General features: G+C 53.7%; 1 protein-coding gene across 1 annotated transcript; it reads right to left on the reverse strand.

The window, feature by feature from the left end:
- Positions 1-1,607: 1,607 nt before the first annotated feature.
- Positions 1,608-22,706, reverse strand: LOC119104568 (caspase-1-like). The gene is made up of 7 exons (XM_037228292.1): positions 22,535-22,706; positions 7,018-7,185; positions 6,032-6,164; positions 5,145-5,265; positions 3,282-3,457; positions 2,418-2,700; positions 1,608-1,897 (listed from the first exon to the last, which is right to left on the reverse strand). Exons 2-7 carry the CDS (start codon positions 7,176-7,178, stop codon positions 1,803-1,805), a joined length of 969 nt encoding a protein of 322 aa, XP_037084187.1. The 5' UTR covers positions 7,179-7,185; positions 22,535-22,706; the 3' UTR covers positions 1,608-1,802.
- Between the last annotated feature and the right edge of the window lie 4,184 nt (positions 22,707-26,890).

Here is a 26,890-nt window from a genome sequence, read left to right on the forward strand (position 1 = left end):
GTTGAGTTGTTGAGCATCCATTATGGCACCACCATGAGTCTGTGGCAGAATATGCATCCTAAATCATGTACTTTTTGATTTGCACCATCAAGATGAGACACGATCACGATTGCATGAAAGGCAATTAGAAGGCGAACCATCCAATGTCTAGTTGGTTCCAATGCACCGAACAAGAAAGCTTTAAGGGAATAATATTTTCCCTTTAGCCAGCTTGATCACTGGGGCTAGCTAGCTGAGTGTAAGGTTTGGAGGTGTTGTGAAATGCACGTGGACGGTTTTGAACCATGAGTTTGGGATGCATACATCAATTGCGGCCACGATTCGTAGTCCTATAAGCGAAAAATGTATTACACAAGTTGTACTTGTAGAATTTCTGTTCACACCCAGGCGCTAACCTCACATATACCAAAAACAGCAACATATTATGGAGACAACTTTAGGTCAGTACAGAAACCGGAAAACAACAGGACAAAGCATTTAAATATTGGTTTTTGGAGAAATCACGACTGTTATCTCCGGTTCCGGTATCTCCAAGATTTACTAAACTTATAGAGTACCGATACGCTATCTCGGCAGCCCCTGGCTTCTACACTCTGTGGCGAAACCTCGGAAAATCTCATAACGTCGTGTGACCTCGGCAAATTACTAAGACCCTGGGAATCGTTACGATTAACGATCTGGCAGATTCGACACCGACCGTATCCGACAGCTGCGACTGTCCGATACGGTCAGGATAGCGGACCAGAGGAGACAAATCAGCACAGATCAGATCACCCACATCATCACAAGGCAGATCAGCAGCCGGACAACAAAATGCGCTTCAAAGACTTCACAGATTCCCTCGACTCGGTGCGGGTCTGAGACCGGGTTTCGAAGACGCAGGCGCAGATACAGCGTCACGCACGTGCTGGCCGTGTCCCCGAGTGCCGAGCCGGTAATGGCTGGTGAGTGGCAGCCATAGCCGCAGTGAACGCAGTGCGCACCACACTCCCACCCCCGCACAGCCCCTGACGTCACACGAGTCGCTGAGTGACATCACAACACGCCGGCACCAAACGATACACCAGTCACAACACGCCGCTCCCTGACGTCACACCAGCCGCCGAGTGACGTCACAACACACCGGCACCAAACGACACACCAGTCACAGCACGCCGGTCCCTGACGTCACACCAGCCGCTGAGTGACGTCACGACACACGGCCCGGACAGCTGCGCACGTGTACCGAGCCGTTCCGCCGCGCCCATCGACTGCCGTCCGCAGGCCGGCGCGGGTCGCTGGTGAGCCGACGACCTGAGGCGTCCGAGCCGAGCCTCCCTTGAATGCTCCTCCACCAATCCCCATCTGCAGCGCTGACACAGCTGACCCGCTGTGTCGGCACAGCTGACCCGCTCGGCCGGCACAGCTGACCCGCTCTGCCGGTACCGCTGACCCGCTGTGTCGGCACAGCTGACCCGCTCTGCCGGCACAGCTGACCCGCTGTGCGGACACAGCTGACCCGCCGTGTCGGCACAGCTGACCCGCCCGGCCGGCACAGCTGACCCGCTGTGCCGACACAGCTGACCCGCTCGGCCGGCACAGCTGACCCGCTGTGCCGACACAGCTGACCCGCTCGGCCGGCACAGCTGACCCGCTCGGCCGGCACAGCTGGCCCGCTCTGCCAGTACCGCCGACACGCTGTGTCGGCTCGGCGGCCCGCTGTGTCGGCACAGCTGACCCGCTGTGTCGGCACAGCTGACCCGCTCGGCCGGCACAGCTGACCCGCCCTGTCGGCTCGGCGGCCAGAGCCTCCGGCACGCCTCTTAGCGCCGGCCCGTCTTGGCGCTGAAGATGACGTCTCTGGTCAGCATGGAGCTGATGCAGGGGATCTGCTTGCGCTGGTGCATGCCGGGATCGCCTGCGGAGGACGCCGGTGTTACGGTCGGCAGTGCGTCCCTGATGTCCCCGTCCCACCGCCGGCAGTGAGCCCCTGACGACGGATCACGGAGGCCTTCTTTCGGCACAAATAAAACGGCTTACCTCGAGCCCGCACTGAGCCCGAGCCAGTCACGACGTAACCAGCCTGCCCGACCTGAGCCAGTGGCTCTATCCTGTTCCACATTCACGCAAACCAGCAAGTTCGCCTACATTCTGATGAAGCGTATACACAGTGTCGCCATCAGTATTTTGCCCCATGGCAGAGTCCAATGATACACAGCACGCTATTTCCTATGGAGGAGGCCAACCAATACACAGCACGTTTTGTCCCATGGCAGAGCCCAATAGATACACAGCACGAGGAGGATGCCTAGCATATAAACCCGCCCAACCCTGTTATAGGGCCTGACGCTCAACCGGCACAGCTGACCCTGAGCTTCCCGGCTGTTGACAGCGTCGGGACACACAGATTCTTCAGCCGATCGTGCCGCCTCTCTCACCGGGGCAGTTGGACTGGAAGTCGGTGGCCACCATGCGGTTGACGCGGGTCATCACGGTAAGCAGGTCGGTGGTGCGGCCGTACTGGCGCAGGCAGGCGGCCAGCGCCTGCACGAACCACGAGCCGTTGGTGGTGTTGCGCCACGAGTAGTACCCGGGCACAGTGGAGAAGCACAGCAGAAAGTCGGCGTGGGTCGGGATCTTGTAGGAGACCACGTCGCCGTCGGTGGCGGTGCGGCGCGGCACCAGCGTCGTGCCACCGTCCAGCTGGTCCCCTTGGCACGCCTGGTGACACGGGCGGGTGCCACGGCCGGCCGTCACCACCGAGCGTCCGGTGACGCGCCAGTGGTGCCCGCATGGGCTCCCAAACACGCACGGGCACAAACCCCGCCACGATTCTGTTCAGATCTGGCTGACATGCACAACAATTTAGACCACATGTGCTCTTGTATGTGCAGCATTTGTGCGATGGTACACTCACATTTCCACAGTATCATGGTCAGCCGACAGTTCAGTTTCGAAAGCTCGATGGTCCCACATAAATCAAACTATAATCCACGCCCGTACTGTGTATACTGGAAATCATCAACGTATAATGAGAGGGCACAACATCTCACATCAGTCAAATAAACTGTGGGCATCACTTACTTCCAAACTCACTTATCCCACGCTTTTTGCCCTCCCCCTCCCCCGTCACACGTCCACGAGGAATCCAGAAAAATGTAGCATGCGTGATGCGGATATGTGCACCAGCTTGCCATGGCCCAAACGGCCCAGCTATGTCCGGCTAAATGGACCGGCTATGGTCCAGCTGCGCTCGAACACAAGCAATCTTCTCTGGAGCCCGACCTAACTCAGACAAGCACCTGAACGAAAAAGATCTTGGGTTTGCCGGCCAGCGACGGGCAGCGGTCGGCGGTGAAGCGGGCCCAGAGCTGGTCCGACTTGAGGATCTCGTCGTAGGTGTAGAGCACGCCACTGTCGCCGTGGGAGAGGAAGCAGACCACTATGCAGTCGGCGTCGTTGTGGTCCTCGGTGGACACTGGAAAAATGAAGGGACTGTCAGCGGTGGCACCGCTACCTAGCTCTCCGTGTAGACAGCTGGAAACGGGGGTACGCTAGTGGCGACAGGACAGTTGCCGTCTGACACCCAGACTGGTCACGGACGTCAGACTGATCGCACACGCTGTCAATTGATCGCAGACGTTGTCAACTGATCGCACACACCGTCAATTGATCGCAGACGTTGTCAACTGATCGCACACACCGTCAATTGATCGCAGACGTTGTCAACTGATCACAAACATGGTCAGAGTACGGGGAGCTAGGGGTCCCGGAGCGTCCTACAGAGCGCATGCCTGTCCTTAACGCTGAAGCGAGTAACATTTTAATAAGCTAAGGTGGTGCAATTATGCACTTATGTCGAAAGTACCCAGTTTAACTTCAAAAAATGTTTCGCATGTCCAGACATTGAAGCCAGCATCAGATATGGCGAAACTAGCTCACTTATTTGGCATATTTCTGAAGTGGAGACTGGTCTAGACGGCACAATTCTCCGTTTATTAAGTATGCTCCTCAATGCGCCATTGTTTGAGCACGTCATCGTACCTCGCACAGCATTGATTCGGAGCCAATTGACGGCCGTTACGTCTGGAAATCGCGCCCACGAACGTCAAGTATGAACGCATTGACAATTATATTTGTCCTAGCCTTGATCACCGCATGGGTTCTGGAATAACAGAAGTTGAATGATGTTATTACGACGTCATAAATGCCAATGTGACTATAAAATGCCTTCTTCGATATATCTTTCCGTATCTTCGCAGGGATGTAGCTCAAAAACTAGAGGGCCTTAGGTCTTAAGAATGACAGAATTGTGAACAGCACCGAAAGGTCTTCAATATTGCTATTTCAGTTCAAAACCCAATATAAAAGTGAACTACTGTCTTTAAACTAACCTCAAGATCTTCAATCTGAACTGCATTTTCCCGTGACCAATGAATCACTGAAGGAATCGGGCCATGAGTCCGACGCCAGTACAAATCGCCGCCTGTCCACCCTTGAAAGATATATATCGGGCAGTAATTACCTGTGATCGGGCTGTGATTTCTGACGAGCGAGCCGTGATAGGGTTGTGACCTGGCCGTGATCGGGCCATGGTAGGGCCGTGATCGGGCCGTGACCTGGCCGTGATCGGGCCATGGTCTGGCCGTGATCGGGCTGTATTCAGGCCGCGATCGGGCAGTGATCGGGCCATGGTCGGGCCGTGATCGGGTTGTGATCGAGCTGTAGTCAGGCCGTGATCGGGCGGTGATTGGGCCGTGATCGGGCTTTGATCGGGCAGTGATCGGGCCGTGATCGGGTGGTGATTGGACCGTGATCAGGCAATGATCGGGTCGTGATCGGGCGGTGATTGGGCCGTGATCGGGCTTTGATCGGCCCGTGACCTGGCCGTGGCCAGGCCGACCCGTCATCCCTCCGCGGCTGCGGTGGGCGCCGCCTCGCAGTGTGCTGTGATTCACACGGTCTCCGGTCGCCGACAGGATAAGATAGGCGCGCCGCGGACCGCCGCACCGGCCGGCTCCGGGCCGCGCGCCACACGCCCTCCTGACATCCTCGTCTCAGCGCCGAGCCGACGCCGCGGCGGCCCGGCGAGCCCCGCCGCCTCCCCTCCCCCCCCCCTTCCCGGCCCCCCTTTCCCGGCCCGGCGCCGACCCATCCACACTCACGTTTGTCCAGCACGGCGAACAGCTCCGACTTGCGCAGGTCGTTGTACACGGTGACTTCGAAGTCGAGGTCGCGCAGGACCCCCGCCAGCGCGTCGCGGTCCACGTCCGTGCCGTTCCGCATCTGCATGACGTCACATAACGCGTCACGCGCCGACACCGGAGCACCAACATCGCCGGTGTGGTAACACAATGACGCTATAAGTCACGGGGAAAATGGTACGCCTGCTTGAAAAACATGTGCTCATATAACTCGCCATTCGTGAACATCATGCACATGCGCGTCGACACGAAAATGATTAGTCAGGCATGCAATGGTAGGTAGCATCATACCAATATGAGAACGAGATTGGCTACATTCAACCATGCGGCTGTTCCCACACAAGGGAGCGATGAAATGATGAAGACATAGGGCCCTGAATATGACATGACCCTATATACGGTGACGAAAGACAGCCTTAATCCGCTGCTCCGGGTGAGATGTGAGACCCAGGGGCTCATCTCCATCTGCTGCTCCGGGTGGGATGTGAAGTCCAGAGACTCACCTTCATCTGCTGTTCTGGATGGGATGTAAGGTCCAGAGACCCACCTTCATCTGCTGCCTCGGGTGGGATGTAAGGCCCAGAGACTCGCCTTCATCTGTTGCTCCGGGTGGGATGTGAGGTCCAGAGACCCACCTCCATCTGCTGCTCCGGGTGGGATGTGAGGTCCAGAGACCCACCTCCATCTGCTGCTCCGGGTGGGATGTGAGGTCCAGAGACCCACCTCCATCTGCTGCTCCCGGTGGGATGTGAGGTCCAGAGACCCACCTTCGTCTGCTGCTCCGGGTGGGATGTGAGGTCCACGGACTCACCTTCATCTACTGCTCCAGGTGAGGTCCAGGGACTCACCTTCATCTGCTGCTCCGGGTGGAAGTCGCGGTGGTTGAAGATGACGGCCCGACCCCGCCGCACGTGCTCCATGTTGTACAGGAACGAGTCCTTGGAGGTCGGGGCGCGCGCTACAGCGATAGGCTGCGAACGGCTGGCAACATACACACGGTTCGCTGTGACGGCACCCAGAGACAACGCATGCAGTGAACACGGACCGTGGGCGGCTGCCTGAAGTAAAGATCGAACCAAACACAATTTGGTGACGATTTTGAGTGGCCCCACGCACTGACTACAGTTGTTCCCTTTCGCGCTCATGGCTTCCGCTTCGGAGAACGCGCTTTAGACATTAAGCACTTTCTCGATACGCACACAAGCTGTCGCTCAGTGCTAGACATGGATGTGTTGCGCCAGCGTGCCGAGTGTTGCAACATTGTTGTATTGCGCCAGCGTGCCGAGTGTTGCAACATTGTTGTATTGCGCCAGCGTGCCGAGTGTTGTAACATTGTTGTGTTGCGCCAGCGTGCCGAGTGTTGTAACACTGTTGTGTTGCGCCAGCGTGCCGAGTGTTGTAACTAATGCACGCATCATCGGCCAACGTAAGCTGCAAGGCATGGTATCAGGGCCCTCTCGCCATCCTGTGCGAGGTCTCAAGCGCTGTTCGTCCCGTCCCTCAATGCAGACATGACTTCTGAACAAAACACGAGCGGCGATCGAGAACCAAAATTTCTGCTCAATACCCTCGCGATCACTGCCTTCACTGCACGTCCCTCGGTCTCAGCCAATCAACCACTGGTCAGCAGGCCGACCCTTGCCGGCGCTGGCGGGCTCACCCGAAGCCGAACACGAAACCTTGTCAGCGCTGGTAGGCTCACCCGAACCCGAACACGAACTCTTGCCAGCGATGGTAGGCTCTCCCGATCCCGAACATGAAACCTTCCCAGCGCTGGTAGGCTCACCCGAACCCGAACCCGAACACGAACCCATGCCAGCGCTGGTAGGCTCACCCGAATCCGAACATGCCGGCATCGGCGGCATCGCCGCAGCCAGCCGCTGACGGCGCCACCTCCGCGTCGATTGGTACGCTGTCCACCGTCTCCATGTGACTGTCCACCACGTCCACCTGGGTGGCCACTCCGTCCACCTGAGCGGCGGCAGTGCGCTCCATCTCTGTCCTGCGATACAGCGATGACGTTAGAGGGGCATTCGTTGACAGCACGCTTATGCCCTACAGGCCACAAGATGTTTCGCGCCGAGCCAAGCCGCAAGTTCTGGCCGATAGCCGTGACAAGGCAGCCTCGAGTGTCGAACCCGCGATCCCTCGAGCGCCGATTACAGTCTGAGTACGGCCCGACCACGGCCCGACCACGGCCCGATCACAGCCCGATTACAGCCCGACCACAGCCCGATCACACTACAGCCCGATCAGCCGTGGACCGCGCTGCCATCACGCTGGTATTGTGGGCCGCTCAGAGCATGGGCTCTTAAGGAAGCATTGAGAAAATAATCCTTACAAGACCGCCAGACAGATGTTTATTATGATTATATATTATAACAACAAATGTCATAATTATGTATTTACCCACTACTGGGGTGCCAACAGTGCATCACACTGTTTTCATCTAATTCTCACACCACCCATCACACTTCTCCGGTCAATTGTGTGTAGACAGCAGGCAGAAACTCAATGTCATTGGTACTCGATACCCAACGTTCAATGCCTCAGAAACATGGAGGGAAGTCGAGGGGGAGGGGTCCTGCCCAAACAAGTGTCTGACATTTCGTCCTTGAACGAGATGGTAAAAGATGCACCCGAGGCTTCTTCTCCGAAATGCCGCCGGAGCCTGCAGTGATTCGTGATGTTGGCGCCTGTAGAAGGGCAGCCATGGGTTTCAATGCGCTGGAAACGAACTCATCGCAGGAGATGTGCACGTCCGGGCCTTTCCCATAACTATCAGAGTAAACCACAGGGCCAACAAACAATCAGGACTGCTGGCACAAACGAGAACTAGACCTCGGGGAAAAGTGCTGGGCCACCCGAGTCGATATCACATTCACATCACGTTTGGCGCATCCAACAGCCAGGCCGAGCTCCCTTCCACATTCACCGCACGTTCCAGCCCGCCTCCACCGAGCGCTCCTCTCCAGGCGATACTCGCCGCGCTCGCGAGCGGGCGGGCTCACCGGTCAGCCGCCACCGCGCCACTGTTGGCCGCCGTCGGCAGAGCCCCCCGGCCCCCGTCAGCAGAGCCCCCCGGCCCCTGTCAGCAGCGGTCCCCTATCAGGCGCGCCGGGGCTTAACTCCCACATCGTGCCAACCTTGCGCAGAGCCAGAGCTGGCTACGGGCTTTTGACGCGGGCGAAATCGATCAACGTCAATAGTCGTGCACCGACGGCGAAGAGCCGGACCCCGCTTGTTCGGCCCGGGGGGATGGGCGGGGGGGGGGGGGGGCGATCAGGACGAACAGGCGCAAATGTGTGTGTAGTGTGGGGTTGGGTGCCTGGTGGGACGGGGCTCACAAACCGCACATCACCATGGAACATAATTCGGTGAGAAAATACACCTCCCGTCCCCTCCCACGCGAAATGTTCGGAGAAAAATCCCCGATTTGTTTCCCTCGCCTCCTCCGTAGCCTCACACCCGACCACAAAGCCACCAGCGTGCAGGTGGGTGGGGGTGGGTGGGGGGGGGGGGGGCTGTCAGATGGCGGTCGTGGGGCGGCGCTGCGATCCGGCCAGGCCATCGACGCCCCAACAAAAAACCGGTGCCGTGTGCCATCGTCGTCGGCCGCCAGACACCGCCGCCGCAGCAAAAACCACCGAAGCAACGACCTACTGCAGCCGGGACGGAGCAGCAGCAGGCCCAGCGACGGTTTCGGAAAGAACAGAGCACAGGCTCCAGCCTCGCTCTACGGGAAGGTTTTTCCGTTTGCCTATGAGAGAGAGGGGCTTTCGGGAGGGATAGAGAACAGGCTCCACCCTCGCCCTGCGGGTGGTTCTCCCGTTTGCCCTACGAGGGGAGGGGCCTCGGAGGCCTCCCTACAATCTAAGAAGAAACTAGGCTAATAAGAGCCATCCAAAAACAGCGGTATTCCAAAGCTCCTCGCAACCCCCACCAGAGAGGTGTCAGAACAATGGCCAAAGTGACCTCGACAGGTGGATCCAGGTCAATTGGGTCACGTTATCGGTTTAGATATATTTCTGTTATCTCAAGGACGAAACAAGATACAGCGAGGAAAACAGCGTCGAACAGCTCTTGGAATTTTTCGATAGGCATTAGTAAACACCGACAAATGTAGTCCGTGACGTGACACCAGGTCAAAAGGGTGACGGAGATTGTCACGTTGGCCCCTCAGGCTATATCAAGAACTTAACAAACCACATCAACGGGAAGAATAAGATTAGAAAACCCTTCGCAAGCCGTAAGGTGTGTGCCATTCAAGTTGAAATCGCACGATCTTAAAGCGTTTTTCGACCTTGGTCACCAAGGTCGAGAATCAGCCTAGCTTGACCTCGAATGACCTAACGCTTCCAAAGCTACCAAAACGGCAACAATACACACCAGGGTAATATAAATAAGAAGAATAAAAACATTTCAACATGCAGTTGTTGTGAGGAATAAGCGTTACTCGTCGCTTTTGAGCAAAATGTCACCCCCATGACCTTGAGAAAAAGGTCTTACATAGATCATGAGCCGTCGAGGTCGCGAGACTTAAACTTTCACAAGATGTGTACAAATGACTTAAGTAAATTCCAGCATCGTGCTCAAATCCGTTCAGACCTAATTCCGGAGGAACTTCGGGGGGCCTTGAGCCCTTTGTAGGGCGATGGTTACGCGCAAAGGCAGGGCAAAGGGAGCAACACCGATGAGAGGCAGGAGTGCAAAGGACGAGATCACGGGCAGAAGCGCGGGAGACACAGCGTCTTCACGGGCGGCGAAGGCAGGCTCCAGGGACGGTTAGGGCAGGGTCTAGGGACGGTCCGGGCAGGCTCCTGGGACCGTCAGAGCAGGTCTCAGGGACGGTCAGGACAGGCTCCAGGGACGGTCACGGCAGGCTTTAGGGACGGTCAGAGCAGGCTTTAGGGACAGTCTGGGCAAGCTCCTGGGACGGTCAGAGCAGGTCTCAGGGACGGTCAGGACAGGCTCCAGGGACAGTCAGGGTAGGCTCCAGGGACGGTCAGTGCAGGCTCCTGGGACAGTCAGGGCAGGCTCTAGAGACGGTCAGTGCAGGCCTCTGGGACGGTCAAGGCAGACTCCAGGGACGGTCCGGGCAGGCTCTACGGACAGGCAGGCTCCAGGGCCAGTCAGGGCAGGCTTCAGGGCCAGTCAGAGCAGACAGGGCCGGATTCAGCGCGGAGTCAGGGCAACGGGGCTGAAGTCCGGGGCGAGACCAGCAGAATGCCGTGTTATTAAGGACGCGATCTCGGGGGAACGGGATGAACGGATGGAAACAGGCGTTACAAAAGCACCATGGGCTGATCAAGCCACGTCTTGATACGTCAGCACCCGCAACGCATGGCTGCAGCCGGCGCAGGCAGCGAACTATAGACGGGAGCCAGACGACCGACAGCGGAGTCGGAGAGCCAAGCGGTCCGCTCCGCCTAGAAACTACTCTCGAAATCTACAGCTCCAGGCCGTTAAGTGCAGAGCGCACTTTAAAACTCCGACCAGATCGGCGGGTTACCTTCGCCCAGGTCGTCGCCCGCGTCTCCGCCCACGTCTTCGTCCACGTCTTCCGTCCGCCCGGCTCACCGCTGCCTCTGCAGGCGCATCCAACGAGAAGCCACAAATAAAACCGCAGGCAACCCTGTCAGGCAGTCGCGCCCTCGCTGGCCTTCCTCCACGCAATTTGGCGTGCTGGGCTCACTTGGGCTTGTGCCAAATAGATCAGTTTTCGCCCCCGCTAAAAACGGTGTCTTTTTCCCCCTAAGAAGTAAATGTGACGCACTTGCCCGGCACCAACAGCACGGCTGCGGTCAATGCCAATGTCAGCCGGCTGAAAACGTCAGCAAAAACCCACAAAGAGTCCTCGAACAACGACCTCACCCCAGCGCCAGCCCCAGCTTTAGCAGGCCAGGCCGGCCCGGTACACCAGCCAGCACGACAGAGCCCAGCTTCAGCAGGCCAGATCGACCCGGTAGACCAGCCAGCACGACAGAGCCGGCCGCGCGCCCGGCTGGCGCCTGACGGCGACGGGCTGACTCACGTGACCCTGCCCTACCTCAAGCTGGGCCCGGCCCCCGATCAATACAGCCACCTCTGCCTGCCGGCTGCAAGGAGCCGGCTACACCGGGCGCCAATCCTGCGTCCGTGTCGCCGACCGAGCCGGCTACACTGAGCGCCACGCTGAGCACCGACACTGCGTCTGTGTCGTCGACCGAGCCGGCTACACTGAGGGTAGTGCCACGTGGCACAGTGGCATGCGTCTGTGTCGCCGACCGAGCTGGCTACACTGAGTGCCGACACTGCGTCTGTGTCGCCAACCGTCGCCGACCGAGTCGGCTACACTGGGCGCCGACACTGCGTCCGTGTCGCCGACCGAGCCGGCTACACTGAGTGCCGACACTGCGTCCGTGTCGCCGACCGGGTCGGTTACACAATATTTCCTTCTGCCCGTCAAACAAGACAGACTAAAACACTTTAAGCATTGCATCAAGGCCAGGATCAGGAGCCATCGCACGCTGCGCAGACTGAGCGAGTGAATCCCGTTGCGGGCCTATAAGATCCAAGGTTGTTCCTGTTATCGTGCCGCCACACAAAACAAACGGACCCGAGGCAATATTTTCACGCACTTGCCACCGCGTTTGTGGTGATAAGGAGCAAAGGTGAGGAGCTGCAGAAAACCGTCGGTTTGTCCTCCTGACAGCTCAGTCTGTACAGCGTAGCGAAGCGAACAACGTCAGGTGGACAGGCGGATAGGCGCCCCAGAAGGCTGTCCATGTGGCTCGTGACTAGGGGCGGCCTCACAACTGGCCCCCAGTGCCGTGGTAAAGCGGGGGCGGCCTCACAACTGGCCCCCAGTGCCGTGGTAAAGCGGGGGCCGCCACACAACTGGCCCCGGTGCCGTGGTAAAGCGGGGGCCGCCACACAACTGGCCCCCAGTGCCGTGGTAAAGCGGGGGCCGCCACACAACTGGCCCCGGTGCCGTGGTAAAGTAGGGCTGGCCTCACAACTGGCCCCGGTGCCGTGCTAAAGTAGGGGCAGCCTCACAACTGGCCCCCAAAGCCGTGCTAAAGTAGGGCTGGCCTTACAACTGGCCTCCAAAGCCGTGCTAAAGTAGGGGCAGCCACACAACTGGCCCCCAAAGCCGTGCTAAAGTAGGGCTGGCCTCACAACTGGCCTCCAAAGCCGTGCTAAAGTAGGGCTGGCCTTACAACTGGCCCCCAAAGCCGTGCTTAAGTAGGGGCGGCCTCCCAACTGGCCCCCGGTGCTGGGCTTAAGTAGGGGGCGGCATTATCACGATAATCGCACGACGCACTGGCGTTTCCGCACTCGAGTGCAGTAGACTGGTACCTAATTTGGTTTTATCACGTTCCGAAATGCACGGAATTTAAAATAAACAGGAGAAATAACTCATCGCTTTCTCATCTGGCTTATCAAAATAGCTGGTAAACTTTGTTCTGGACGCGATTTTTTCGCATATACTCGTGGGCCATTTTACGATTGCATATTAGGTCCAACGGAACCAACTCATTACGTACCACAAGCATACAATTACGAAATGGTACAAAATAAGATGAAAAGACCTCCGAAGTAAAATTTGAGGTTGTTTTGATAGCCTTGAAAACAAACCACAACCCTACCCCTGCTAATCGGATTTCTAGCTTGAAACATTCCAGACTAGGCACCAGGAGTCGGTCCTCTACCGGGGTAGCGACAGCGTACGCGTCACCGCCAAATGTCCTGCTTGGCAGCCAGCCTGGGAGCATGGCGGTGTTTGCCTCGACTCTTATTGTTCAGCAGCACACATCCCGCGACGGCCGGCGCCGTTCGCTCGAAACGGCGCCAGATGACGTCACCGTCCGAGGTCACGGCCTGGCGTGCCAGGCACCTGTTGAGCGTCCGCGCCGCCACTCCCGCCTGGGTCACGCTGCCACGCACGCCGGCTCGGGCGCCGTTCCACAGCCAACCCTGAGCCCAATGCGTGCATCGGAAGCGACGCAAAACATCGAGGAATGCACAAAACAGCGTACGGCGACAGACCACTGCCGTCGCAGGCCCCTTTCAGAGTAATCGTTACTAAACGCATCCAAGAGTAATCGTTACTTAACACATTCAAGAGTAATCGTTACTAAACACATCCCAGAGTAGTCGTTACTAAACACATCCAAGAAGGAAACGAGCACCACCGATCAGTCGGAACGACTGATCTTCGATTGAAGGACTGCTCGCTTAGTTCAGCTGAGTGTGTGAGATGTCTATACTGAGTAAATGATGTGATGTTGATTTGTTTCCAGCCCCACTCCGGACTCAGGTCAGGTCAGCGGCAGGAGGGTCAACGAATCATAGCTACACCCCGGACTCGGGTCAGGTCAGTGACCGACCCTCGACACTCCCCACGGTGCTGACCGGGCCGACGCCTGGAGCGACGCAACTCCCGACACCGACGGTCACCGACGGTCACCGGCGGTCACCGACGGTCACCAGCGGTCACCGACGGTCACCGACGATCACCAGCGGTCACCGACTGTCACCGACGGTCACCAGCGGTCACCAACTGTCACCGACGGTCACCGACGGTCACCAGCGGTCATCGACGGTCACCAGCGGTCACTGGCGGTCACCGATCTCCGGCGGGGGCCGTCTGTCGAGACGGGCTGAAAGCTGACTGCAACGTCGGCCCATGCTTAGCGAATGTCGCGCGAGCGTTATTCAAGCTTGCTTATTTTTGCTGGCTCTGCATAAGAGTCAGTGCCGTAACAGGTAGCGGTAAGAGCGCTCGCGTCAATTTGTGCTACGATATGGCTAGTGATACCGCCGCGCCTCACGCAATATTGGTCGACATTTTAAAACTGAATTAAAACGAGCTGAATCAGCCCTTGCGACAAATTTCCCAATCACAACGTTCGCAAACGACAGCAAACATGCACTGAAGACCGGCTTCCACGACTGGGTGAGGAACGCCATTTTTTCCATGAGACATAACACTGAAAATTGATTAGCATCATATAAATGTTTCATAATATACAACACATCACTGACATGAGGGTCATTCATAGTCATGCATGATGACTGCGAATACTAGCTGCTTGGTTCACTGGTCTGTCGTGCGACTAACAATTTTGCTACAATCTGTTATGACACGAGCTATAACATCGACTAGCTGATAAGCACCAGATGCAATGAAGCCAGTGCGTCGCTAGCAATTACGCATGACGCTCGAACTCACTAGACCAGCCTGGTCTTACGTCAACTGCGAAAAAGCAGGAGAAACAGACTGGGGTGGAAAACGGCACAAACGAGCAAGCCGTGGGACGTACGTTTCCCTCCACATACTCAGGTTCGATTCAGGTAGGTTGCAAACTGGAGAAGATCGAGCCGACCATGTGCAAGCATTAAATCGATCTACAGCGCGCCTTCGAAACAATGTTTGACAATACGCTTTCTCTCAAAAGGACAGCAATGCTGATGAGGTCAAGATCCCGGGTCCGTTGTTCGGGGGCTGCCCTTCATTTCAAAACGGAGGCAAAAGAACCAAGCAAACGGAAATATTACCACAGCTAAATTTGAATCAGTTATCGCAGGAGACTCTGTTCAAATGCAAAACCAAAGCCCACTCCCGCCGCTGTAAGCGTTTCAGGGAAAACTGATCGCTAAAAGCACCGCTAGATACCAGCCTGTAAGCTCCTACACTCAACGGGGCTGTATAAGTTGCGGATAGCGCCTATCGGGAACGGTGCGAAATCCCAACACCACCATCTGGCAGCGATAAGCCCCTTCTGATAACCGGCAGCAGTGGCATGTGGTCCACTCCGTGACAAACAGGATCCCCGCAGACCGCTGTCCGCGTCCAACCACATCGTCTCATTGTTTGACTTGACGATCAAACTCCGATCTCGATTGATGGAAAAAAACAGATCAGGGCAAAAAGCCTGCCGAGATCGTGAAACGATTGCTGTCAAAGCGAACAGTAAATATATCTGTTCACGGGCCATTGTGCATTTTTCCAGCATTAAAGGGAATGTCTCACATTTGAAGATACTGAACGAAACATATTTCTCGACATCAGAAATAACGAAATAAGCGTACTTATAACTATTGGTATAGTTATAAGTACGCTTATTAATATATATATATATATATATATATATATATATATATATATATATAGTAGTAAGTAGTACATCATTATAGATCAACGTACAAAATCGTTATATCTGAACGCCGAACTGATGAACGCCAGATATGATAGACTCGACATGTCTGTTTTTCCTGACCTTCAACGCCGCATGACAAGTGGTCAGCAGGATTTCCATGACACTGTTATCGCGTCATGGATGCCTGGGTGACCTTGAAATAGTCTGCACGAAATCGTCTGTGCATCTTCGCGGGCATGTCGCTCTGAAACTGGAGGATCTTAGGTGTTTAAAGACAGGGCTGTGAACTGCATGGAATAACTTTCAAGGTGACTTATTCAGCTCAAAACCACATACAAATGTGGAATGCTCTCTTTCATTGGGTGAAAGCCTGGGTGGTGGGTGGCATGACGTCAGTGCTTCCTACCATAACCGTCTGCCTGAGGTATCAGCTGACTGGTCCAGCCGACCACCGCGCCGGATCCAGCACCAGGCGCTAACCGCACAAGGTCCAGCAATGGGCGCTGAAGGCGCCGGATCCAGCACTGGGCGCTAACCGCACAAGGTCCAGCAATGGGCGCTGAAGGCGCCGGATCCAGCACAGGGCGCTAACCGCACAAGGTCCAGCAATGGGCGCTGAAGGCGCCGGATCCAGCACTGGGCGCTAACCGCACAAGGTCCAGCAATGGGCGCTGAAGGTGCCGGATCCAGCACCAGGCGCTAACCGCGCAAGGTCCAGCAATGGGCGCTGAAGGCGCCGGATCCAGTACTGGGCGCTAACCACACAAGGTCCAGCAATGGGCGCTGAAGGCGCCGGATCCAGCACTGGGTGCTAACCGCACAAGGTCCAGCAATGGGCGCTGAAGGCGCCGGATCCAGTACTGGGCGCTAACCGCACAAGGTCCAGCAATGGGCGCTGAAGGCGCCGGATCCAGCACTGGGTGCTAACCGCACAAGGTCCAGCAATGGGCGCTGAAGGCACCGGATCCAGCACTGGGCGCTGACCGAGCCGGATCCAGCATTGGGCACCGACCGCGCTGGATCCAGCATTGGGCGCCGACTGCGCCGGATCCAGCATTGGGCACTGACCGCGCTGGATCCAGCACTGGGCGCTGACCGCACAAGATCCAGCACTGGGCGCTGACCGCGCCGGATCCAGCAACGGGCGCTGACCGCGCCGGATCCACCACTGGGCACTGACCGCGCCGGATCCAGCAACGGGCGCTGATCGCGTCGGATCCAGCACTGGGTGCTGACCGCGCCGGATCCAGCAACGGGCGCTGATCGCGTCAGATACAGCACTGGGCGCTGACCGCTCCGGATCCAGCACACGGCGCGCCTCAGAGCCGACCCAGCCGTGCTACTCAGGTCAAGTGAATTACGGTTTACGGACCGCACTATAGTGCATAGAGAAAACCTTCGTTTGGTGCTCCCTCTGAATCCATTTGTTGTTCAAGGTGCGGCAGGCCATCGTGCGGCTGATTTGAAATCCCTCGAGATGGTGTAAAAGGTGCCGATTATCTCCAAAAGCGACAGGCCAAGGCCTTTTACGCCAAGAAAAGTCTGCTATTAGCCCCTGACATGTGTCTCGCACGATTCGTAACACCCCTGTGGATCTCCGCCGCTGACGTCATCTCCGCATTTGGCACCACTGGCCACATATGGCTGACATGTGTGAAAATATGTAACAGGCAGAAAATGGATAGTATACGCTTACTAATGATACCAACGGCCATCGTTGCACAAGATTCATCCCACTCTATGGTGCAGCAAAAGTCCCGTGGGAAAGAAGCACGCTGGGTAAAGTTTTCGGCGGCTAGGACCGACTGGAGCCGTCCTCCCCCATCCGATCCATACACCCGTCCGCTACCGCGCTGTGGGAGTGGGCAGAGGGCGGAGGGGAGGCGCGACAACGCCAATGGCGCTACAGACACCCGTCCGCTACAGCGCTGTTGGAGTGGGCGGGGGGGGGGGCGGGGGAGGGGGAGGGAGGCCCGACGACACCAATGGTGCTGACGTCACCTGGTACTGACGACTGACCACCATATCATCACCGGCCGCACTTGGTGTAAACAGGGATGGCCACCCAATGGCGGAGGAACACCGCAAAACCCGGGAGGATCACATCCCCGTCCGAAGTGACTGCTTTCCGCGCATTGCGGTAGAGTTCATGTTCAGCCTCACGATAAGTGGGAAGACCATGGTCTGCTACATGGCCATGGACCATGGGCTTCTGCATGGCCTGCAAGACCATGGGCCCCAAACGCCTCCCGGTTGTACGGTTATGCGGTTATCTCAGTACCTTTACGGCCATGAGGTTATCGGCGTGCTATCGTATGTCACGATGGTGCGATGCCCGACTAGCGAGTGCGCAAAGCCGGAGGATCCGAAATTCATGTCGATAACAAATGCCAGAATAACCGCTGCCCCTGGTATAAGCCTTACGTGCGTGCATCAGACACTGTGGGGCGCGCAGCAGGCGTGACTAAGAATTGTTATCAGCACCCCAACACCGCTCCTGAGCCCGGCTCGGGAAGCGATGCGCGCGTGTCATCGACTGATACGACCGCTTGAGCTACTGGCCTAATAAAGCACAAATATACACGTCTCATCCCGCAAGATAACGTCCGACTTCCACGATGTACATGTATAATCTCGCAATGGCCTTGTATTGTCAATGGCTGTGTTGATGCCGGGAAGTGCAGGCGAGGTGTTGGTGCAGAGGGAATCATTACACGAGACAACAGTCTCCACCATTGGTGCTAATTCGCTCCTTACTTTCGGCCGGTTGTTTCATTTGTCCATGCCATGTATTCATTCGTCCCGGACATGGCTGGAGTTTTCGCGTCAGTTGTGAACGCCATCACCCCCCCCCCCCCCCCCCCCCCATTAGGACATTGGCCCTGGGCATGGCGGCGTTCTCACGTCAGTTGTGAGCGCCATCCCCCCCCCCCCCCCCCCCCCCCATTAGGACATTGGCCCCGGGCATGGCGGCGTTCTCACGGCAGTTGTGAGTGCCCGGGTCTCCACTTGGACATTGGTCCCGGGCATGGCTGGAGTGCTCCCGTCAGTTGAGAGTGTCAGGGACCCCCCCCCCCCACACCCCAGTTTGAAATAAGTCCCAGGCATGGCTGGAGCTCTAATGACAATCGTGGTTGTCACGGCCTCCAAGGTGTTAGCAACGTTTAGCTCAGAGCCTACAGAGTACGCCGATATTTTGGGGCCAAAACGGCCCTAAAATACTACCCTTCCCCACCTCGACCATGAAATCTCCGCCGCTGGTCCTGGCAAGTTCACGGGAACAGTTCATGGTAGCCATATCGGTCGCCTGGTCCGTTATCTTCTCCGGTGTCCAGCCCATAGCCTCACGATCACTGGTCCGCTGCTCCAATCACGACCGTGAGTGAGCACGTTCCACATACGTCGCAAGTCGTTAATGTTAGTCTGCCACATATCTTTGTTGAGCTTTCCTAGTTCGCAAAGTTGTTGTTGACTGGAGTTTTAAGGCGCGCCGACTACTGTGGTCATTTTGCGCCCACTAGTTTGTGAAGTCATACTGACTTATGTCTGCAGGTTTAAGCCAGGTTTAAGCCAGTATGGCCGAAATTCTTTAGAGTTGCCACTTTTAAGCCCGCAGCCCCGCAAAGCATACGTGTCTTTTGTTCTGGACCTGGCAGGTTTTGTTGGTATTTCAGTTCTGAACATATACAATACTCATATTGTGCAGACCTCTGACACCAGACTTGGGGATGAAGCCGTCTTCGGCTTCGCGAAGCTGTGGTTATCTGCAATGGCTCCGGGATGCAGCTTCGGTTCTGAGGGATTTCCCTCAGCTGGCTTAGGCTAAGGCCTCAGTTTCGCGCCATGACAGACGGTTTGATTCGGCTTTGTATTTGTGCCCCTTTTTAACAGCTGGATTGGGCGTCGGCTTTCAACACGTTTTGGTATGTGAGTACAGCTTCAGCTCCATGCGATCTTGAACTGCTAACCTTGGCTTGGCCATAGCGATTTCTCACTGAAGTTGTGCGTTCACTTCACATAGACACTCCTGACCATCCAGACATCACAATATACAACAAAAAACATTACAGGGCTAGGACGCACACATGAATGACGCGCACTGAAAGACAAGAATCGCACGCTGAGAGCCCAAATCCGCCGATCATTCTCAGGATCAACTAATATGTGCCGACGGCCCGGTGATGATCTGGGCTTTAGAACGCGCTGCCTGCCCTGGTCATTTGACGCCCTGAGCCCCCGGAGAACGAACCGCCCGAAACGTTGTGAACAAGGACAAGGACAACAGACCGGGAGGAAATCTGCCGTGGTGCTGATTCTCCGTATCAACGGGTCGGTAAAACTTCCCGATTTCACACAATTTTGACAAACGCGAAATGGTATTGGTTTCACAGAAAAGCCCTGCAGAATGGATTTATCTTCCACTTTATACTCGAAATGTCAAATTAATGAATTTGGCTTTGCCTTCGCGTTTCCTACGCTTAACGCTGCTGGCTTCTGCTTCAGCTTCCCAATACAAAGTCCGAAGCCAGTCGCTTCAAATTCTGCATCCCGTTTTCAAATCACAGTTTTGCAGTTTCAAACTTCGAAGCCGCCGGCTCCGGCTTCGGCTTCGGCTCCAAATTAATGCTTTCTTTTCTTGCCCTCGGATTTGGCTTCGTAGTCCCAAGTCTGGCTTCGTTCCCATACCTGCTTTACACGTATACTTTTGTTCCCAGGCAAAACAAGATGTGGTCAAATGCACAACTTCACATGGCGTAATTTACGTACCTTAACTGCGGCTAATAGTGTTTTAGCGGACCAGATCCTGCATTGGCAAACCCAATATACGACGTTTATTGACCAACGAACGAAACAGCACAAGCCAAATTAAAAACATGCACTGCGCACAAAGCAACCTGTTATTCACAAAAATACCCCACACCTTTCAGTTTTATCAAAGCCTTTAAGGATGCAGATATAAACTAGGTTAAGCATGATGTTAATGGACGAAACATGGGACAATGCTAATGATCCCATCCCGTCCGGTCTGGTCCAGTTTTGTCCGGTTTTATCCGGCATCGTCCAGTTCTGTCCGGTCTCATTCGGTGCCATAAGACCCAGTTGGTTCCGTCCATTCCCATCTGGTCCCGTCCCGTCCCACCCGGTCACGGATGTCACGTCCAGTCCCGTCCAGTCACGTCAAGTCACGTCCATTTCCGTCTGGTCACGTCCCGTCCCGTCCAGTCACGTCTAGTCCCATCCAGTCACGTCTGCCTCCGTCTAGTCACACCCGGTCACGTCTGGCCACGTCCAGTCACGTTCATTCACGCCCATTTCCGTCTAGTCACGTCCAGTTACGTCCAGGCACGTTCAGTCACGTCCAGTCACGTTCAGCCACGCCCATTTCCGTCTAGTCACGTCCAGTCACATCCAGCTACGTCCAGACACGTTCAGTCACGTCCGGTCACACCTGGTCCGGTCCATTTTCTTCTGGGTCAGACCTCAAAGGCTTCTTTTTCATGCCTAAACACATTGGCTGGTGCCAGTTTGTTTCTCGCCCACTTCCCCATCGCGCGAAACTAGGCCGGCTTGGGCTCAAAATCAACCAGGGTTGAGGCCATCATGTATGCTGACTATATGACATCCATGTCATCCTATTTACTAAATTAAACATGTCAATTAACCATCCTATTTACTGCATTAAAAATGTCATCCAATGTTTACTATTCCTCATCCTCTCCCAATGGGTACACAAATTTACCAAGTTTTAATGATAAACACTTATCAACTTCCATCCAACAGTGTTCCCTCATCCTGGGCACCTCAAAGAGCATGTCCACACACCTTAAACATGTCAGTTTTGGACAGTAAGCATTCCAGTCCCCTTTCCACACTTTTTTACTAACAACCATAAGTGTGCCAAGGTTTCTTTCACATTTCCACCCGTCATACTTTTTTCTCCAAAAAAATCCCCAGTTTTTGTACTCAACGTTCCCTTATCTGTCACAACCTGGGCCTTATCAGGCAAAGAACGCAACAGGTGGGCTAGTCAGGCAAGTTGATCTTCACATATTCAACATGCTCATTATAAATGTTCCATTCAGGCCCCTGCTCGGAAAATGTGTTATCAATTTCAACATATTTGCACAGGAATATTTTCTTAAAGGCGTGCATGCAAGGGAAGATTACTCAAATTGTTTGCACTGAGTTATCAATAAATTAGTTGGGGTGACAAATGGATGCTGCCTGGCTCAGTCCTAGTAGAGGTCTGGCATTCTGCCATGCTTTTGCCATTTTGAAGATCTCTATCAACAAGAAAAGACTTAGGTTAAGACAATGTTTTTTGATGGTGTCAAACTTTGATCAGTTTTTTCATTCTACCAGCTATGCAGTCTTTGAATCATAACCTTCACCACATGAGTTTTGTATTTTGTTGTGTAATAATAATATGATGGATACATAGGGAATATTGGACTGGATGATATTGATCAGCAATATGAGTGTGAACATGAGACTGGTGGTGGCAGCCTTAACTATGCTGTATACCTCTTGGATGCCACAGAATGCATGAATAGCAATTATGGACAAATGGTGCAAGCAGATGAACAATCATGAAGACAGTATAGATAAACAAATGTGAGGACAACTAACATCAACAAAGAATACAGTTCATAAAATGACTGATACAATGATGAATGGAACAGGTCAAACTCAGCAAGACTAAATAAAGAACAATATAATAGGATAGCAATAAAAATATAGCAAACATCAATAAAATATCACACATATAAATGCCAAGATAGCATGGGTGCCTTAGTTTCAAACCGATGGGTGAATACAATACTTAATAAAACCAGCTACAGAACTAAAGCTGATCCTTACCAAACTATCTTTAATGGTACACAATGGTAACAAAACATGCCCCCAGTGTCATTCGACAACAGTCTTCTCAAAAATTTCCACGTCTAGCTGACTTACAATGGTGGCCACATTCAACATCAAACAATGGATAGTTCTTTGAAGCAAAAAAAAAGAAACAACCCTGCAGGTCTGTAATTGTTTCTGGGGTTGGGGTGCCGAGCAGTGGTTATGAAATGCTGGCTGCATGATTTAATTGCAAAATACAGATGAATGCTACATTTGCCCTATGAGGTACCTTGTTATCAATATACAGGTCACCTAATCGCAACGATGCATGCACTGCAGCATAAGAACTACAAAACTTACCGAATTCAAGCCAGGTGTACGAGGTTGCAATGCTCTTCAGCAGTCAACGCAAGGCTAACCTTAATTCAGGGCTTGAAATGTCTGTGATAACAAAGACACAGATCGAACAACGACCACCGGCAGCAGCGAGGTACTCCTCGCACGCAACGATTGTCGCTACGCCTACACGACTCCCCGCGCTGACGTTTGAGCTGGCAAATCATGACACACCATACCTTGGCACTGACGTCAGAAATAACCCCGCGCGCCAAAACTGTCTCGTATCGTTCATGTTAGCGGCTCGGTATCAGCTCAATTAAGGGCCCTCACCAAAAGTAAAATCAAACAGCCAAAATAAACCCTTACCACCTTATAAAAGTTATAAGCAAAATAGACCCGCCCTAAACGGATGGAATTATTGTAATCGAAATAGACTCTTCCTTCCGTAATCAAAAAAGCTATTCAACCGCGATGCTTAGTCAAGTCCCCAAGCGGGCAAAAGGCACCCATAAAGGACACCATCTTCCAGATTGGCTGAGATACCGCCATAAAGATGAAACAAATACGCGCGTCAACTAGGAGCCGAGTCTAGATTCATGTTCAGATCAACATTCGCGGACTTCTTCAATTTGCTGAGCAATCGGCACACATATAAATCTTAGCTTCCTGAGCCTCCTGGTGAAAGTGCAAACTGGCAGGCCTAAAAGTGAAAAAGCTAATTCTACCAGAGCAGTTTGCAAGCCCTCCACCCCCAAAAAGCGAAGCCTGGTTCCACCCCTGACCGCTTATGTCCTGTGGCACAAAATGTGGTTCGTGATTAAAACGCACAGTCTACTCAACATAAACTGAGCGTCAGTTGATATGCATTATACCTGGAAAGCGTGCACGCCAACGCCAGATGTTACGATATTGACGAAATATTCTTACTGACCTTGAACACCGCGTGACCAGCAGGGTAGCGGCAGGTAAAGGACGTTTTTATGGCGTCATGCATGCTTGAATGACCTTGAAATATCACGCTCAAAATAGTTTGCACATATTCGCGGTTGTTAACCTCAAAACAACATGGTTTTAGATCTCAAGAAAGGCAGGTCTGTGAACTGCGCCGAATGATCCTCAAAATGGCTATTTCAGTTTAGGATTATGTACCAATGTAGAACACTCCCTCTAAGCTGAGCAAGTTCCTACCGCTGTCGCGCGTTGAACCTGCGTTCATGTGTTGTTGAACTGGCGGGTTGGCCCATCAGAAAACGCAGAAGCTTGACGACTTGACGGATGGTTTCCTTGGCGTTGCGCCCCATATTACGAAGAACAGACACGTGTACATATTTTCCACCTTGGAGCATGGCAAAGGGTGGTTGCTCCCATGTCCCTCCAGTAGCGTTGCTCCTGTGTTAAGCAGAAAACAAATATGTAGCCTATGTTAAAAAAAACGCTGCCGACGTTCTTTTTCCTCCAGTTATACGGCACCAAATATTACAAACCGTCTGGCAAAACAGAACGGCACGGAAAAGACATCACGAAAAGCAGACAGCGGGGCCGTTTTAGTATTATACAGCTAATTGTGAGAGAACTTCTGGCGCGCGTGTCATGGTCATTGGCCGACGGCACGTATGTTATAGGCGCGAATTCTTGAAAGCATATTATACAATGAGTGTGGCTGTCCAAAGCATGGTGACGAAACTACGGCAGTTATAAAAAAATGTTTTTAAATTACACGGATGGTCCAATGCGTGCGTTTGATAGTATTGCGGAATAGCTATGCACTGACACCATAACGTGGTTTTTAGCCGAAGGCGCGCATTTTATAAATATTTGACCCCGACAGCACTTGCTAGCTCTGTAGAAGGTCAATCGACGTGCATCGTTGCGTGGGCGCAGGGTGGCTGCACACGTTCTATTCGCATGACCCTCAGACAACGCATCACGTAATGCGGGCGGTTCGTCGCAGCGGTGATTGGTTACATTACGGTAGACTTTTCGGCATAATTGTCATCTTGTGCCGAGGGTGGAACCGTGTACATTCGATGGCATCATGACAGGGCTATTGACTGACAATGAAACCCGGTCATCAGCCGACGGCACCCGCTTTCTTGGTATGACTCGCTGACAGCACATTACTGAACGTGCCCAGCTGGCTGCCGCAATGTGCTGGTGAAACTGTTGCAGATGCTTGCATTTGTATACTGAAAATCGTGCTCATACTTAAAACCATGCATATACTTTTTTTGGGGGAGGCATAAGCAACACATACTTAAGCCATTTCAAACAATTATAATTGTACGCAGAGGCAGCATCCATGTATGTTTGGAAGCATTGTGAAACATTGTGTCAGGACTATCAGCAGGCACGGTAGCATTGTGCCAGGACTATCAGCAGGCACGGTAGCATCGTGCTCGGCCAAAGCCACCTTTTTTCGTATGAAGATTGACAGCGAATTACTGAATGCAGACAACCGGTCGTGAAATAAATAAGCGGATTTGTTAAGGTATAGCAGTCTTTAAATATTTTTTGCGGAGTGGGTGCGACAGTCCCAATTCGATAGCACTAAAAGAGTCTTTCTACTGTCATCGTAAGATGGCCATCAGCCAACAACACTTTCTTTGAGAGATGGCTTCCTGACAGCGCGTTTCTAAACACGGCAACCTTCCGAACGATGGTAATGCATGCAATCTTGCACGGAGGGTGAAAAGCTGAACGTTGCATAGCGCTGCTAAAGGCTCGCACAATGAAGTGATCGTTGGCCAAATTCACGTACTTTATCGGTATGATTCCGTGACATTGCATCACTGAATGCCTGCGGCCAGCAGGAGCGTGGCGGCTAAATTAAGGCAGTCATTAAATCTGCTTTGAATCGTGAACGGGAGAGGTGACCTTGTGCGTTGCATTTAAGTGCTTTAGTATGCCTCACCAACAGCTCATCACTGAATGCGGTCGGCCGGCTGGAGCGCGGTGGGCAAAATACGGCAGCGATTAAGAACACACTTGTAATCTTGCACAGGGGATTCAATAGCGTGCTTTTGATAGCACTGTTGGAGAGCTATTAACTGGTGCCCAAACGTGGTCATAATAATAACGCAATTATTACATTGACATGACCTGCTGACAGCGCATTTTTGAATGGAGGCGACCGACCGGAGGCAGGTGGTGAAAATATGGCAACCATTACAAATACTTTTAATCGGGCGCAGAGCGGGTGCCCGTTTGCGTTTGGCAGCACTATAACAATGCCAACAGCTGATCTAACAAAATCGTGCTTGGGAGGAGACGCCTCTGGAACTGCATGTCGTGCCGCCACACATAATATTTTCCGGGCGTGCAGAGTTTGAAATAATAAGTGAAAAATATTTGCCAGACGCCTTTTCAGATCCTTGATCGATGTGAAACGGAAATGGCTGAGCAGGCCCCATTGTTAGGATGTGGACACTTCCGGTAAATATCCTATGTGACATCGCGTAGAATACAGCATTTTTGGTACGCCACGAACATGCCCTAGATTTCAAAGTAACGGCAACGCTTTGAAAGTAATAATGTGGTGCAGCCATGTGCATTTAATAGCACTGCAGGAGTGTTAAGAGAACTGGCGTCGCAAACTGGCCATCAGTGGACGGCCGCTGTGTTATTGGAACACACAACGCGCTAACAGCGCGTTACTGAACGCGGGCGGGCGGCGGGACTGCAGGAAAAACTACGGCGGCTATTTAAACAACATCCGACAACCGTACCTGCGGGATGCCACCGCGCGTGTTTCGTGGCGTTGTGGGCGAACTATCAAATGACCCCGTGACATGATCACCGGGTGATGTCACGTGTGTTAATGGTGTGCCCCTCTGGCGGCGCATTATTGAATGTGCACGGCCTGCCAGGGCGTGTTGGCGAAACTACGGCAGTCATTTAAAAATAGTTATAATCTTTGGCGAAGCGTGCGGCCGCGAGCATTTGGTAGCACTGGGACAGTTGCATCAGCTGGCTCCGTGACAAGGTCACCGGCCGACGGCGGTAATAATGGTGGTAATGGCGATGGCGACGGTTGCCCCACTTTTTGCTGAGTGTTTTGAAAAGATAACATAAGTCAGCGGTTAAACGCCGTTTTACTGCAGTTTGGGGCCACTGAGAACAATACTGCCAGGGCGTGCACTAACTTCACACCATGTCAATTACTATATACAGAGCACACTTGTTTCCGATGTAGAATGAGCGGAAACAAAAATTAGAAAAAATTGTCTCGTATACAGAGGGTACAGCCTCCTCAGAACAGGTGATTGTTGTCAGCCGTCAACTCTTATCTTGCCAGGCTGATCAAGCAATGCAGTCTATGGAAATGTGCATCGCTGCAATGAAAAGTCAACCTTTGGTGGCCTCTTGTTGTCCCCCCTC

Source organism: Pollicipes pollicipes, unplaced genomic scaffold (genome assembly GCF_011947565.3).
Source record: "Pollicipes pollicipes isolate AB1234 unplaced genomic scaffold, Ppol_2.1 Scaffold_6052;HRSCAF=7182_pilon_pilon_pilon, whole genome shotgun sequence".
NCBI lineage: Eukaryota > Metazoa > Arthropoda > Thecostraca > Pollicipedomorpha > Pollicipedidae > Pollicipes > Pollicipes pollicipes.